A 15,547-nucleotide genomic window follows, 5' to 3' on the forward strand; every position below is an offset into this window, starting at 1 on the left:
TGTATTTTAATCAAAAGTCTGAAAGTTGGAAAAAGCCCGATAGAAAACATGTTTTCTGCAACATATGTTGTTTATGAAGAGAAGAGATACAGTATGTAGCGTATTGAGGAGAATCTGAGCCAGAGTCCCAGTTTAAAATACCTCTGGGGATGAACACAGCAGGGAAACAGGTTAAATTCTCACTCCCACCTCAGAGAGATATAGAAAAGGGAAGAGAGAGTATGGGAGATAGAAGGGGAGAGAAAGCTAGAGAAAGAGAGAGGGAGGCAGAAAGAATGAGAAGCAAAGAGAGTTAGAAAGTGTGAGAGGCAGAGCGAGTGAGAAAGTATGAAGAAAAAACTGGGAGAAAAAGATTTGACAATTGGTAGCCATCTCGCCACGGTGTATGTGACAATTAAACATACTTTTTAGGGCGGCAGGTAGCCTAGCAGTTAGAGATGCGAGCATGCAACCAGAGGGTTGTCAGTTTGAATCCCAGGTCCAACTGAAAAAATCTATCGGGAAGTGAGCTGGCAACCAAAGGATTGCTGGTCTCAAAATGTTAGATGCTATTGCCTGCTGTTGTGTCCTTGAGCAAGCCACTTAACCCTCGCAGCAACAGCTCCCTGGGCACCAAGTGTGGCAGCACCCGCTCCAAAACCTGTTTATGTATGTGTGTCTTTCGGAGGGGTTGGGTTTGAAGCGGAAGTGAAATTTCAGTTGGTCCTTGCGTGCAATTGACCAATAAAGTGATCTTCATCTCTTCATCTTAATTACTATGTGCGTATGGGAGAGAGGAGAGGAGAGAAGTATGTCCTACTCTACCATTGTATGATTAACAACTCATATCTTCCCCATATCCACATCCACATGATTACACTTATTTCCCACTGGATGATGCACTCGTGGGGAGTGGATGTGTGTGCGTGTGTTTGTGTGTGTGTGAGAGCGAGCGAGGGGGCATATGTGCACATGACCCTGAGTCATGGCTGTGTGTGTGTGTGTTTGTGTAAGTATGGCTGTGTGTGTGTGTTAGCATGACTGATGTCATACTTAGTGTGTGTATGAGATAATGAATATGTAAATTGGCAGTAGAGGCACAGTGGACCATGCTAATGGCCAGCTAATGGTGTGCTACGATATATGATGTTTTATCACTGTGTCTCTCTGGGGTATACACCCTGTTTTCCAGAGAGCCACTTCTTCATCACTGTGTTTATTCATAGCCTCCCAGCACAGATGTGGACGTCATGGCTCTGTGTGTGTGTGTGTGTGTGTGTGTGTGTGTGTGTGTGTGTGGGGGGGGGATGTATGTGTCTGTGTGTTCACTCCCAGTGTATTTTTACTGTGTTAGGAGTAGAGACACTTCTATACAGTAATTCTCAGTTTCATGAACACACATTCAGTACACATACAGAGCTGACATATGCACCCAAACTCATTGGGGAGGAACAAAGCCCAGAGGCGCATTACACACACAATAGTTTGATTCCTGACAACAACAGAGTCTGGGAGTAGAGGAGGCTGCTGGTTAAGGAAGGAAAATGGTGGGGACAGAGGCGCCTGGAGAGAGAGCAATGGAGAGAGAGAGCTGTTCTCCAGCTGCTACAGGATGACAGGACTTCTCTGTCTACATACGACACACACACACACACACACACACACACACACACACACACACACACACGTGCCCAAGCTGTGTTGCGTTATGTGGTTGCATCACTTCTTTTTCCAAGCCCAGATGCAGTCAGTCAGGATGCAGCTCCGGGGCATCTTTTCACGCATCACAATTAGTTGTCTATTTTCTCTCAGTCGACATGCAGGCAAAGAACAATCAAATTTCATTCTGCATGTTAAGCAGCATTTGTGGTGTGTGCGAGTACCTGTGTGCTTGCACTTGCATGTGCTTTATATGTCAATTACATAAGTATTCACACCTTTAAATCAATACTTAGTAGAAGCACCTTTGGCAGATTACCACTGTGACTCTTTCTGGGTAAGTCTCACAGAGTGAGTCCATGCAACTTATTTTTAAATGTATTTATTATTTAATTTAACCAGGCAAGTCAGTTAAGAACAAATTCTCATTTACAATGACGGCCTACAACGGCAAACTCGTACGACGCTGGGCCAATTGTGCGCTGCCCTATGGGACTCCCAATCACGGCCAGTTGTGATACAGCCTGGAATCGAACCAAGGTGTTTGTAGTGATGCCTCTAGCACTGAGATGCAGTGCCTTAGACCACTGCACCACTCAGGAGCCCGTATTATGTGAGTTGTTAAGCAAATTTTTACTCCTAAACTTATTTAGGCTTGCCATAACAAAGGGGTTGAATACTTATTGACAATCGATTTTAGCTTTAATTTTTTATTAATAAGTAAAAATGGCAAAAAACACTATTCCACTTTGAAATTACGGGGTAACGTGTGTAGGCAGTGACAAAATAATCTCAATTTCATCAATTTTAAATTCAGGCTGTAACACAACAAAATGTGGAAAAAGTAAAGGGGTGTGAATACTTTCTGAAGGCACTGTATATGTACTGTGTATTTTTAGTTGAACCTTGGGTTGAATTTGAAACAATAGCTGTTAGCTATAGCTGAAAGAAGGACTTTGCAAACGCTATCTAGGCATAAATAGTCTAATTGATGATATATGACTTGTAAAGTATGGCTACATTTGATCTGTTCTGTCAAACCTACCCATTGTAATGACTTCAATAGCAACAGTGAGTGTACACCTGCTCTTTCCATGTCATAGACTGGCCAGGTGAATCCAGGTGAAAGCTATGGTCCCTCATTGATGTCACTTGTTAAATCCACTTCAATCAGTGTAGATGAAGGGGAGGAGAAAGGTTAAAGAATGATTTTTAAGGCTTGATACAAGTGAGACGTGGATTGTGTATGTGTGCCATTCAGAGGGTGAATGGGCGGCAAGACAAAATATTGAAGTGCCTTTTAACCTGGTATGGTAGTAGGTGTCAGGCGCACCGGTTTGTATCAAGAACTGCAACACTGCTGGGTTTTTCACACTCAACAGTTTCCTGTGTGTATCAAGAATGGTCCACCACCCAAAGGACATCCAGCCAACCTGACACAACTGTGGGAAGCATTGGAGTGAAAACGGTCCAGCATCCCTGTGGAACGCTTCGACACCTTGTAGAGTCCATAGGGGGGGGGGCCTTCATGTTTTGTACTCTCAGTGTATTATTTAGTTATTAGGGGATCTCTCAATAATCACAATAGTACATTGATAGTAACCATTGACACATATCAAAGCTAAGCAGGGCCTTGGCTAAAACCCTGGATGGGAGACCAGTACATACAGGCAGAGTGAAAAGGGGGAGATGGATTGACAAGGAGATGGTGATCTGAGCTGATCTACGTTCTTTAACGTGTGACACACAAGGGAAGGAACAAATGTAACACTCTTCACCCCCCCCTACACCTCTTACATACAGTACTACATCCACTCAGAGAGACCCCCCCACCCCCAAACACACACAATACAATTTCTGTCTGTATAATTCCATTGAGCCAAGCTAAACCACTCAAACCCTGTCTAAACAGTGCTTTTGTTAATGAGTCTCTCCATCTCTCAGTAGGAAGCCACTCTGTAATTATTGACTGGATTCAGACACGTTTTCTCTCTCTCTCTCGCTCTCTCTCTCTCTCTCTCTCTCTTTCTTTCTCTCTCTCTCTCTCTCTCTCTCTCAATTCAATGGGGCTCTTTCTCTCTCTGCCCCCCTCTCTCTCGCTCTCTCTCAATTCAATTCAATTACATTCAATTCAAGGGCTTTATTGGCATGGGAAACATATGTTAACATTGCCAAAGCAAGTGAAATAGATCATAAACAAAAGTGAAATAAACAATTAAAATTAACATTAAACATTACACTCACAGAAGTTCCAAAGAATATAGACATTTCAAATGTCATATTATGTCTACATACAGCTTCCTTTTAGATGGTTGTAGAATTTAACGTCTCTTTTCTGGATTTTGATAATTATCGGGTATCGGCCTAATTCTGCTCTGCATGCATTATTTGGTGTTTTACGTTGTACACAGAGGATATTTTTGCAGAATTCTGCATGCAGAGTTTCAATTTGGTGTTTGCCCAATTTTGTGAATTCTTGGTTGGTGAGCGGACCCCAGACCTCACAACCATAAAGGGCAATGGGTTCTATAACTGAATCAAGTATTTTTAGCCAGATCCTGTGTCTCTCTCTCTTTATGTCCCCCCCCCCCCCCCCCCCATGGGATGGGAGGACACACACTGGGAGTTAGGACCACCACGTTCTAGGCTGATGGCTGGATGACGGTCTTCATCCGGTCATTAGATAAGTAGAAAACCATTGGAGATACACCATTATTGATGGCACCTTAATTGGGGAGGATGGGCTCGTGGTAACGGCTGGAGCGGAATAGGTGGAATGGTATCAAATACATGGTTTTCGTATGTTTGATGCCATTTCATTAACTCCATTCCGGCCATTATTATGAGCAGTTCTCCCCTCAGCGGCCTCCTGTGATGCACGCACGCACATGCAGACACACGCACCCACATTCTATCTTGTTACATACAGAACCCACAGACCTCCACACACACATATTCTGTACCATACCACACGCACTCAGATCCTGTTACAATCATTTCCGTCTTTAAGTGCAAAGCAGCACAAACTTAATCCACGGTTAATTTGGGTATTTCTTTAGAGTCAGGGTTTGCCACCTCTTCTGCTCTGCACTCAGATGTGACTTTTAATATCTGATAATCCCCTGAACGCGATCGCCATGGTGATGGAGACACTGACGGGGCAAGGAGGGCATTGTGAAGGAGCGCTAATCCTCCATGTAGATGAGCTCCTCAGTATTCATCCTGCTCTCCTCAGAGAGAAAAAGAGAGCGCGACAGGGATGGGGAGAGGGGGAGGTGGAGTGAGGGATGGATAGGGAATGAAACATGGAGAAAGAGGAAGCGAGACAGGCAAAGACAGAGAGAGCATACATATGCCATGAGATCCCTTGAGCCGCGCCGTGCTGTTCTGTACAGCTAATGACAGGGACATGCTTTAGTCATCCTCTCCTCTCATATCCTCTCCTCTCTTCTCCTCTCCCATCCTCTCCACTCTCCTATCCTCTCCTCTCATATCCTCTCCACTCCTCTCTTCTTCTCTCCTATCCTTTCCTCTCCCCTCATATGCGCTCCTCTCTTCTCCTCTCCTCTCCTCTTCTCTCCTCTCCTCTCCTATTCATGAGGACACTTCAAATCTCCATCTGTGACAATGGCTGAAATAAGAACTTTGTGAATCAATGTAATTGTGCCTGAGACCTGAAGACTCACCTTACCTTTAGTCACATGATGAGCTATATTAAACTAGATGATTTACATCCAAACATAAATGCATTTCACCACAAATGGAAAATACCATATAATGAAGCATTATTTTAAGACGTAAGAGCTAACCTGTTAGAAATTATCATTATAAGACATTATTTCATAGTGTGAATTATATGGTAAAAGAATGCAGATTGGGCGATAGTATATGTTTTGGTGGATGTGAGATATGATATCAAGGTGTGTTCTAAGTGTGTGTGTGTGTGTGTGTGTGTGTGTGTGTGTGTGTGTGTGTGTGTGGTGTGTGTGTGTGTGTGTGTGTGTGTGTGTGTGTGTGTGTGTGAGTCTGTCTGAGTCTGCGTGAGTCTACGTGAGTCTGTGTGAGTCTGTGTTCTTACCTTTGTGGGTGATGGGGTGTCTCTGACTGTGTCTGAGTCTGACCAGCGGTGTTTAAGCTGGGAGGTGCTGGGTACACACTCACAGAACGTCTGCATGGAACAAACAAACAAACCATTGTTGTTGTGTTTGCCGTTGTTTAATTTTATATGCTTAGATATTATACACTGAACAAAATATAAACACAACATACAACAATTTCAAAGATTTTACTGAGTTACAGTTCATATAAGGAAATCAGTAAATTGAAATAAATACATTAGGCCCTGATCTATGGGTTTCACATGACTGGGAATACAGAAATGCATCTGTTCCTCACAGATTCACTACCTGACCAAAAGTATGTGGACACCTGATCGTCGAACATTTCATTCCAGAATTATGAGCATTAATATGGAGTTGGTGCCCCCTTTGCTGCTATAACAGCCTCCACTCTTCTGGGAAGGCTTTCCGCTAGATGTTGGAACATTGCGGCGAAGACTTGCTTCCATTCAGCCACAAGAGCATTAGTGAGGTCGGGCACTGATGTTGGGCGATTAGGCCTGGCTCGCAGTCGCCGTTCCAATTCATCCCAAAGGTGTTCGATCGGGTTTGAGGTCAGGGCTCTGTGCAGGCCAGTCAAGTTCCTCCACAACAATCTCAACAAACCATTTCTGTATAGACCTTGCTTTGTGCACAGGGGAATTGTCATGCTGAAACAGGAAAGGGCCTTCCCCAAACTGTTGCCACAAAGTTGGATGCAGAGAATCGTCTAGAATGTCATTGTATGCTGTAGGGTTAAGATATCCCTTCACTGGAACTAAGGGGCCCGAACCATGAAAAACAGCTCCAGACCATTATTCCTCCTCCACTAATCTTTACAGTTGGCACTATGCATTGGGGCAGGTAGCATTCTCCTGGCATCCGCCAAACCCAGATTCGCAGGCTGCCAGATGGTGAAGAATAATTTATCACTCCAGAGAATGCGTTTCCACTGCTCCAGAGTCCAATGGTGGCGAGCTTTACATCACTCCAGTCGACGCTTGGTATTGTGCATGGGGATCTTAGACTTGACTGTGGCTGCTAGGCCATGGAAACCCATTTCTTGAAGCTCCCGACGAACAGTTCTTGTGCTGACGTTGCTTCCAGAGGCAGTTTGGAACTCGGTAGTGAGTGTTGCAACATAGGACAGATGATTTTTATGCGCTACGCGTTTCAGCTGAGCCGTTGTTGCTCCTAGACATTTCCACTTACCGGGACAGCTCTAGCAGGGCAGAAATGTTATGAACTGACTTGTTGGTTATCTTGACAAAGGAGAAATGCTCACTAACAGGGATGAAAACGAATTTATGCACAAAATATGAGAGAAATAACTTTTTGGTATGTAGAGAACATTTCTGGGATCTTTTATTTCAGCTCATGAAACATGGGACCAGCACTTTACATGTTGCATTTGTATTTTTGTTCAGTGTAGTATAATACTATGCTTTTGGCTGTAAGATACTGCAGAAGGGTCAGCTATTGGACCAGAAATCAAAACTCCACTCCATCAATGATCCAAACCAAGCACTAAGAACGCAAATCAAATCAAAACTACTTCATCAATGACCAAACCAAGAACCAAGACCGCAAATCAAATAATATTTTTACTTCATCAATGATCCAAACCAAAAGCACTGTTGTTGTTATATATTATAGTAATACACACGTAAAAACTAGCAATCACAAACAAGTACCAGTACACACACAGTACAACCGAAAACCAACATTTCAGGGCATATACAGGGTAACTGGAGGAGGAGCACAGGAATTACTCTGTCAAAGATTCCATGTCACTGCTGAATGTATTTATAATTGTGCTGCTAAATATCTCTACTAATATTAAGGTTACTGGCCATATCCGAAATCTGGCTTACCTACTACTTACTTAAACGGTATGCTGTGTACTAATCATATTACATACTACTTAGTACGGACTGTTTAGTAAAAAGTTGAAAAAATTTAGTAAGCCCAAATGTCATGCAACATATTCAACTCATCCATACTGTGAAGGTGTCAGCTAATGTGCAACTGTGCTGAATCCCACAATTCGTTCATTTTGGTAGAGCACATCCCCTTATCTGATTATCAGCTGTTGCCGAACACAAGTAGGTCTCGAAAGAGGATTCTCTTCCTCAATAGTGTGCAGTGAATTCTACTAGATGAAAAACCAAAATGAGTATGACATCCTGGCATTTAAAGCATACTCAATTTGAGAAATGTCACATACTATAAAATGTTATATTTTTGCATACCTAAAATGCCTACTATTTAGAACGCAAGTGTGGGTATCAGGACACGGCCATGTGTGTGTGTGTGTGCGTGCGCATGTGTGTCCGTGCGTGTTTGTGTGTGTGTGTGTGTGTGTGTGTCTGTGTGTGTGTGTGTGCGGGTGTGTGTGTGTGTGTGTGTGTGTGTGTGTGTGTGTGTGTGTGTGTGTGTGTGTGTGTGTGTGTGTGTGTGTGGGCTGCAGAAAGTGAAATGAGGGTAATTATGATAGGGTTATGTCCTAGCTGAGGGAGTTGTATCTGCTTTAGGAGAGTACATGCTGTCCCTGACCTTCTACACACACCATTGAGCTGACCAATTAGAACAATTGAAAACACTGTCAGGACAAAGCTCAGGCCAATAAACTCACACTGGTGCAGACAGAGGATGGTACAACAGGAGTACATGAGCTGGGATGTTTGCTTAGTGTGTAACTTGTTGGTGTAGGGGTTTAGTCAGTGTAGTCAGTATAGTCAGTGTTTCTATGTGTGAATGTGTAGCCTGGGGAATCGGAACAAGACTAGACGATGTCGTCTGTGTGTTGGCTGCTACTGTAGGTATGATAGAACAGTATGCAGTTCGCACAATGTTGATGGCTCATCACCTCCCTACTCTGAATACAACTACCAGGGGTGAGGGAGAGAAAGTAATGGGGAGGGAAAGAGACTGAGTGAGAGAGAGGCCCTGCTGAATCCTGATGAATTTAGCATGAAAATCCAGAAACCTGTTCCGCACACAGACCAGCAAATACACATGGATGTTACACACTGAGGCAGGACAACTCTGTTACACACTGAGGCAGGACAACTCTGTTACACACTGAGGCAGGACAACTCTGTTACACACTGAGGCAGGACAACTCTGTTACACACTGAGACTGGACAATTCTGTTACACACTGAGGCTGGACAACTCTGTTACACACTGAGACTGGACAACTCTGTTACACACAGAGACTGGACAACTCTGTTACACACAGGCTGGACAACTCTGTTACACACTGAGACTGGACAACTCTGTTACACACTGAGGCTGGACAACTCTGTTACACACTGAGGCTGGACAACTCTGTTACACACAGAGGCTGGACAACTCTGTTACACACTGAGGCTGGACAACTCTGTTACACACTGAGGCTGGACAACTCTGTTACACACTGAGGCTGGACAACTCTGTTACACACAGAGGCTGGACAACTCTGTTACACACTGAGACTGGACAACTCTGTTACACACTGAGCCTGGACAACTCTGTTACACATTGAGACTGGACAACTATGTTACACACTGAGCCTGGACAACTCTGTTACACACAGAGGCTGGGCAACTCTGTTACACACAGAGGCTGGACAACTCTGTTACACACTGAGACTGGACAACTCTGTTACACACTGAGGCTGGACAACTCTGTTACACACTGAGGCTGGACAACTCTGTTACACACTGAGGCTGGACAACTCTGTTACACACTGAGGCTGGACAACTCTGTTACACACTGAGGCAGGACAACTCTGTTACACACTGAGGCAGGACAACTCTGTTACACACAGAGGCTGGACAACTCTGTTACACACTGAGACTGGACAACTCTGTTACACACTGAGACTGGACAACTCTGTTACACACTGAGGCTGGACAACTCTGTTACACACTGAGGCTGGACAACTCTGTTACACACTGAGACTGGACAACTCTGTTACACACAGGCTGGACAACTCTGTTACACACAGAGGCTGGACAACTCTGTTACACACAGGCTGGACAACTCTGTTACACACTGAGGCTGGACAACTCTGTTACACGCTGAGGCTGGACAACTCTGTTACACACTGAGGCTGGACAACTCTGTTACACACTGAGGCTGGACAACTCTGTTACACACTGAGGCTGGACAACTCTGTTACACACTGAGACTGGACAACTCTGTTACACACAGGCTGGACAACTCTGTTACACACAGAGGCTGGACAACTCTGTTACACACAGGCTGGACAACTCTGTTACACACTGAGGCAGGACAACTCTGTTACACACTGAGGCTGGACAACTCTGTTACACACAGAGGCTGGACAACTCTGTTACACACTGAGACTGGACAACTCTGTTACACACTGAGCCTGGACAACTCTTACACACTTAGGCTGGACAACTCTGTTACACACTAAGACTGGACAACTCTGTTACACACAGGCTGGACAACTCTGTTACACACAGAGGCTGGACAACTCTGTTACACACAGGCTGGACAACTCTGTTACACACTGAGGCTGGACAACTCTGTTACACACTGAGGCTGGACAACTCTGTTACACACTGAGGCTGGACAACTCTGTTACACACTGAGGCTGCATAATGTGTTTTTATATAGACACCGTGAATATAAATTAAACCCACTACACATTATGCTTATGTTAATATTCAAATCCCCCTTGCACACACAAACCTCAACACAGCATAGACAAAAAGGTAGGTAGCATCCCCATACTGCACACCCAGGCTTGGCTGATCCAGATCACGTCCTCTCCTCATCATTACAATGGACAGCACGTCTCACGGCTTTACCTGCTCATCCCTATAGCCTGCTAATGCTAACACAGGCATCCCGCTGCATAATACACACAAAAACCCACGCATACACGCACGGGCCAATGTGATGTGATGTGGGTGTGTTTGCTCTGTGTTTACCGAGTCCTAATCTACTCCACCACAGGAAAGGGTTTACAGCTAATAGAATATCTGGGGCTTTTATTGGTTGGACCTGGCAGAGAGGATTCAATCTGATGAGCTGAGATTTAGGCTGACAGAGAGCAGTGGCAGAGTGTATAGTCTTTGTGTGAGCAGGGTGTGTGTGTGTGTGTGTGTGTGTGTGTGTGTGTGTGTGTGTGTGTGTGTGTGTGTGTGTGTGTGTGTGTGTGTGTGTGTGTGTGTGTGTGTGTGTGTGGGTAGAGATACAGTATGTGTAACTTGTGTTTGGGTGAACAAATGTGTTGTGGGACTGTTGGCTTGTCTGAGATTACTTTTTGTTGTGCGTTTGTGTGTGTGTGTGTGTGTGTGCATGTGTTTGAGTATGCTGTGTGTGCATCTGTGTATGCCTCCTTGTTTGTGTGTGCACCGTTCGTATTTGTCGTCCGTGTGTGTGTGTGTGTTGTGCGTTGGGCAGTGACTGATGTGTGTTTAAGCTTCCTGCTCGCTAAGCCGATCTGAAGGAAGAGGCTTTGCACACATTCATTCCTGGGCTTACTAATCATTTACCAGGATGGGCACAATAGGAGGGAGAGAAAGAGGGAGGGATGGAGGGATGGAGAGAGATAGAAGGAGAGCGGTGCCGGAGACAAAGACAGAAGTCAAAGACCAGAAAAAACGTACCCGAAAAACTTTTGTTGCATCAGAAAGAATACATTCATTATATTCATGACTGACTTTTGTGACATTCTGTCTGTCTGTCTGTCTGTCTGTCTGTCTGTCTGTCTGTCTGTCTGTCTGTCTGTCTGTCTGTCTGTCTGTCTGTCTGTCTGTCTGTCTGCCTGTCTGTCTGTCTGTCTGTCTGTCTGTCTGTCTGTCTGTCTGTCTGTCTGTCTGTCTGTCTGTCTGTCTGTCTGTCTGTCTACATGGTTGCTCTGTTTCGTGTGTATTTCAGGTCAGATAATACCTCCTATTCCTTCAGATGCTCTCAGACAGTCCATACTAATTGGATGGAAAGGCATTCAAGGTAACACTATACTGAACTTGGCAAAATGAAAAAGTACATCCACGGTCAAACACACCTGATAGCTCCATCTCCAACCTAAGCTGGTGGTTGCATCTAAATTTAAGTTAAGGGTTTAGACCTTGCACTGTTGGTTGTGACATTTCATTCTGAGGCATATTCTATTTCAGACATGTTTTATATCACATTCTACATTATGTTTGTCATGTACGAGTTTCAGAACAAAGTACATTGTTTCTGGCCATTTTGAGTCTGTAATCGAACCCACAAATGCTGATACACCAGATACTCAACTAGTCTGAAGGCCAGTTTTATTGCTTCTTAAATCAGGACAACAGTTTGCAGCTGTGCTAACATAATTGCAAAAGGGTTTTCTTTTATTTTTAGCCATTTTTCATGGTATCCAATTGGTAGTAGTTACAGTCTTGTCTCATCGCTGGAACTCCCGTACAGACTCAGGAGAGGCGAAGGTCAAGAGCCATGCGTCCTCCGTAACACAAACCCAACAAAGCCAAGCTGCACTGCTTCTTGACACAATGCACATCCAACTTGGAAGCCAGCCGCACCAATGTGTCGGAGGAAACACCATACACCTGGCGACCTGGTCAGCATGCACTGTACCCGGCCCACCACAGGAGTTGCTAGTGCACGATGAGACAAGGATATCCCTGCCGGCCAAACCCTGCCTAACCCGGACAACGCTGAGACAATTGTGCGTCGCCCCCATGGGCCTCCCGGTCGCGGCCGGCTGCGACAGAGCCTGGGCTCAAACCCAGAATCTCCGGTGGTACAGCTAGCGCTGCGATGCAGTGCCTTGGACCACTGCGCCACCCAGGAGGCCCCGCAGAAGGGTTTTCTGCCCTTCAATTAGCCTTTTAAAATTATGAACTTGGATTAGCTAACAGAACGTGCCATTGGACCACAGGAGTGATGGTTGCTGATAATGAGCCTCTGTACGCCTATGTAGATATTCCATATAAAATCAGCCGTTTCCAGCTACAATAGTCATTTACAACATTAACAATGTCCACATATTGTCTACATATATGTCTACAATTTTTTCTTTCAAAAACAAGGACATTTCTAAGTAACTCCAAACTTTTGAACGTTAGTATACATACATGAATACACAACTAGATGGGAAACATGGGAATACTTGTTTATTGTAAACATACGCACATGTACGCACGCGCGCATGCACACACACACAAACAAACACATAAACACACACAAGCTACAGTGGGAGCAGAAAGAGATGAGTTGAATCCACAGAGACACACTTCAGTGAGTGTCCTTGGAGCTCACAGAGCAGCCACAGCATAGGGAGAGCGTCTGTCACTGACAGTCACTGTGATACACACATGCAAGTAAGGAGGCACGCACACACACACACACACACACAATGGTTTTACTATCCAAGTGGGACCAAACAATGCATTCCCATTCAAAATCTTATTTTCCTAACCCCTAACCCTAAACATAACCCTAAGTCTTAACCTTAACCCTAACATTGACCCCAAACCCTAACACTAAACCTAAATTCTAAATCCTAACCCTTATCCGAACCCAACCCTATTTCTAAGCCTAACCGTAATTGTAACCCTAAACATAACCCCTAAACCTAAAACAGCATTTTTTCCTTGTTTTACTATTCTTGTGAGGATAGTAAAGTTAGACCACACACAAACGCACGCACGCACGCACGCACGCACGCACGCACGCACGCACGCACCCACCACACACACACACACACACACACACACACACACACCACACACACACACACACACGCACACTTACTTGGATGGAAAATTGGTGAGGATAATAGCGGACAATATTGTCACTCCTATTTGCCATATCTTCAATTTAAGCCTACTGGAAAGTGTGTGCCCTCAGGCTTGGAGAGAAGCAAAAATCATTCCGCTAAGAATAGTAAAGCCCCCTTTACTGGCTCAAATAGCCGACCAACAAGCCTGTTACCAACCCTTAGTAAACCTCTTTTTTTATTGTGTTTGACCAGAGCTGCAGTTAGTTTCAGAATGGGTGGCAATGAATAAGTTAGTCCTAAATATTTCAAAAACGTAAAGCCTTGTATTTGGAACAAATTATCCTGTATGGGCTAGGTGGGACGCTTGTGTCCCACCTACTCAACAGCCAGTGTAATCCCGTGGCGCGTTATTCAAATACCTCAAAAATGCAAAAACTTCAATTTTTCAAACATATGACTATTTTACACCATTTTAAAGACAAGACTCTCGTTAATCTAACCACACTGTCCGATTTCAAAAAGGCTTTACAACGAAAGCAAAACATTAGATTATGTCAGCAGAGTACCCAGCCAGAAATAATCAGACACCCATTTTTCAAGCTAGCATATAATGTCACATAAACCCAAACCACAGCTAAATGCAGCACTAACCTTTGATGATCTTCATCAGATGACAACCCTAGGACATTATGTTAGACAAAACATGCATGTTTTGTTCAATCAAGTTCATATTTATATCAAAAACCAGCTTTTTACATTAGCATGTGACTAGCATGTGACTAGCATTCCCACAGAACACTGCCGGTGAATTTACTAAATTACTCACGATAAACGTTCACAAAAAGCATAACAATTATTTTAAGAATTATAGATACAGAACTCCTCTATGCACTCGATATGTCCGATTTTAAAATAGCTTTTCGGTGAAAGCACATTTTGCAATATTCTCAGTAGATAGCCCGGCATCACAGGGCTAGCTATTTAGACACCCAGCAAGTTTAGCACTCACCAAAGTCAGATTTACTATAAGAAAAATGTTATTACCTTTGCTGTCTTCGTCAGAATGCACTCCCAGGACTTCTACTTCAACAACAAATGTTGGTTTGGTTCAAAATAATCCACAGTTATATCCAAACAGCGGCGTTTTGTTCGTGCGTTCAAGACACTATCCGAAAGGGTAAATAAGGGTGACGAGCATGGCGCAATTCGTGACAAAAAAAATCTAAATATTCCATTACAGTACTTCGAAGTATGTTTAAAATCAATTTTTATGCCATTTTTCTCATAAAAAAAGCGATAATATTCCGACCGGGAATCTGCGTTTAGGTAAACAGACGAAAGAAAATAAAGCATGGGGTCGACTCGGGCACACGCCTAAGCCCATAGTACTCTGATCGGCCACTTGCCAAAAGCGATAATGTGTTTCAGCCAGAGGCTGCCTCGATATCGTTCAGCTTTTTCCCGGGCTCTGAGAGCCTATGGGAGCCATAGGAAGTGTCACGTTAGAGCAAAGATCCTCAGTCTTCAATAAAAAAAAGCCAAGATGAAACACAACTTGTCAGACAGGCCACTTCCTGCATGGAATCTTCTCAGGTTTTGGCCTGCCATTTGAGTTCTGTTATACTCACAGACACCATTCAAACAGTTTTAGAAACTTTAGGGTGTTTTCTATCCAAAGCCAATAATTATATGCATATTCTAGTTACTGGGCAGGAGTAGTAACCAGATTAAATCGGGTACGTTTTTTATCCGGCCGTGTCAATACTGCCCCCTAGCCCTAACAGGTTTTTCACTAAACCTTAAACCTCATCTAAATCTTGAAATGAATAACGTGGAAATTGAGCATGTTGGAGTAACCCTGGATTGTAAACTTTCATGGTCAAAACTTATCGATTCAACAGTAGCTAAGATTGTTAGAAGTCTGTCCATAATAAAGCGCTTCTTTGCCTTTTTAACAGCACTAACAACAGGGCAGGTCCTACAGGCACAAGTTTTGTCGCACCTGTACTACTGTTTAGTCGTGTGGTCAGGTGCCACAACAAGGGACTTAGAAAAATTGCAATTGGCTCAGAACT

General features: G+C 44.0%; 1 protein-coding gene across 2 annotated transcripts in view; it reads right to left on the bottom strand.

Annotated features, from left to right (window-relative positions):
• LOC106568645 (fibrinogen C domain-containing protein 1) overlaps positions 1-15,547 on the bottom strand; it is a 258,727-nt gene that overhangs the window by 205,313 nt on the left and 37,867 nt on the right. Inside the window, exon 2 of one of the 2 annotated variants that reach the window (XM_014139143.3) lies at positions 5,717-5,806. The exons of the other annotated variant lie outside the window; for it this stretch is intronic. Coding sequence (XP_013994618.1) covers positions 5,717-5,806 — 90 coding nt within the window. The remainder of the gene's footprint in view (positions 1-5,716; positions 5,807-15,547) is intronic. 2 annotated transcript variants of the gene reach the window in all.

The sequence above is a fragment of the Salmo salar genome, chromosome 01 (genome assembly GCF_965601325.2).
Source record: "Salmo salar chromosome 01, fSalSal1, whole genome shotgun sequence".
Taxonomy (NCBI): Eukaryota; Metazoa; Chordata; class Actinopteri; order Salmoniformes; family Salmonidae; genus Salmo; species Salmo salar.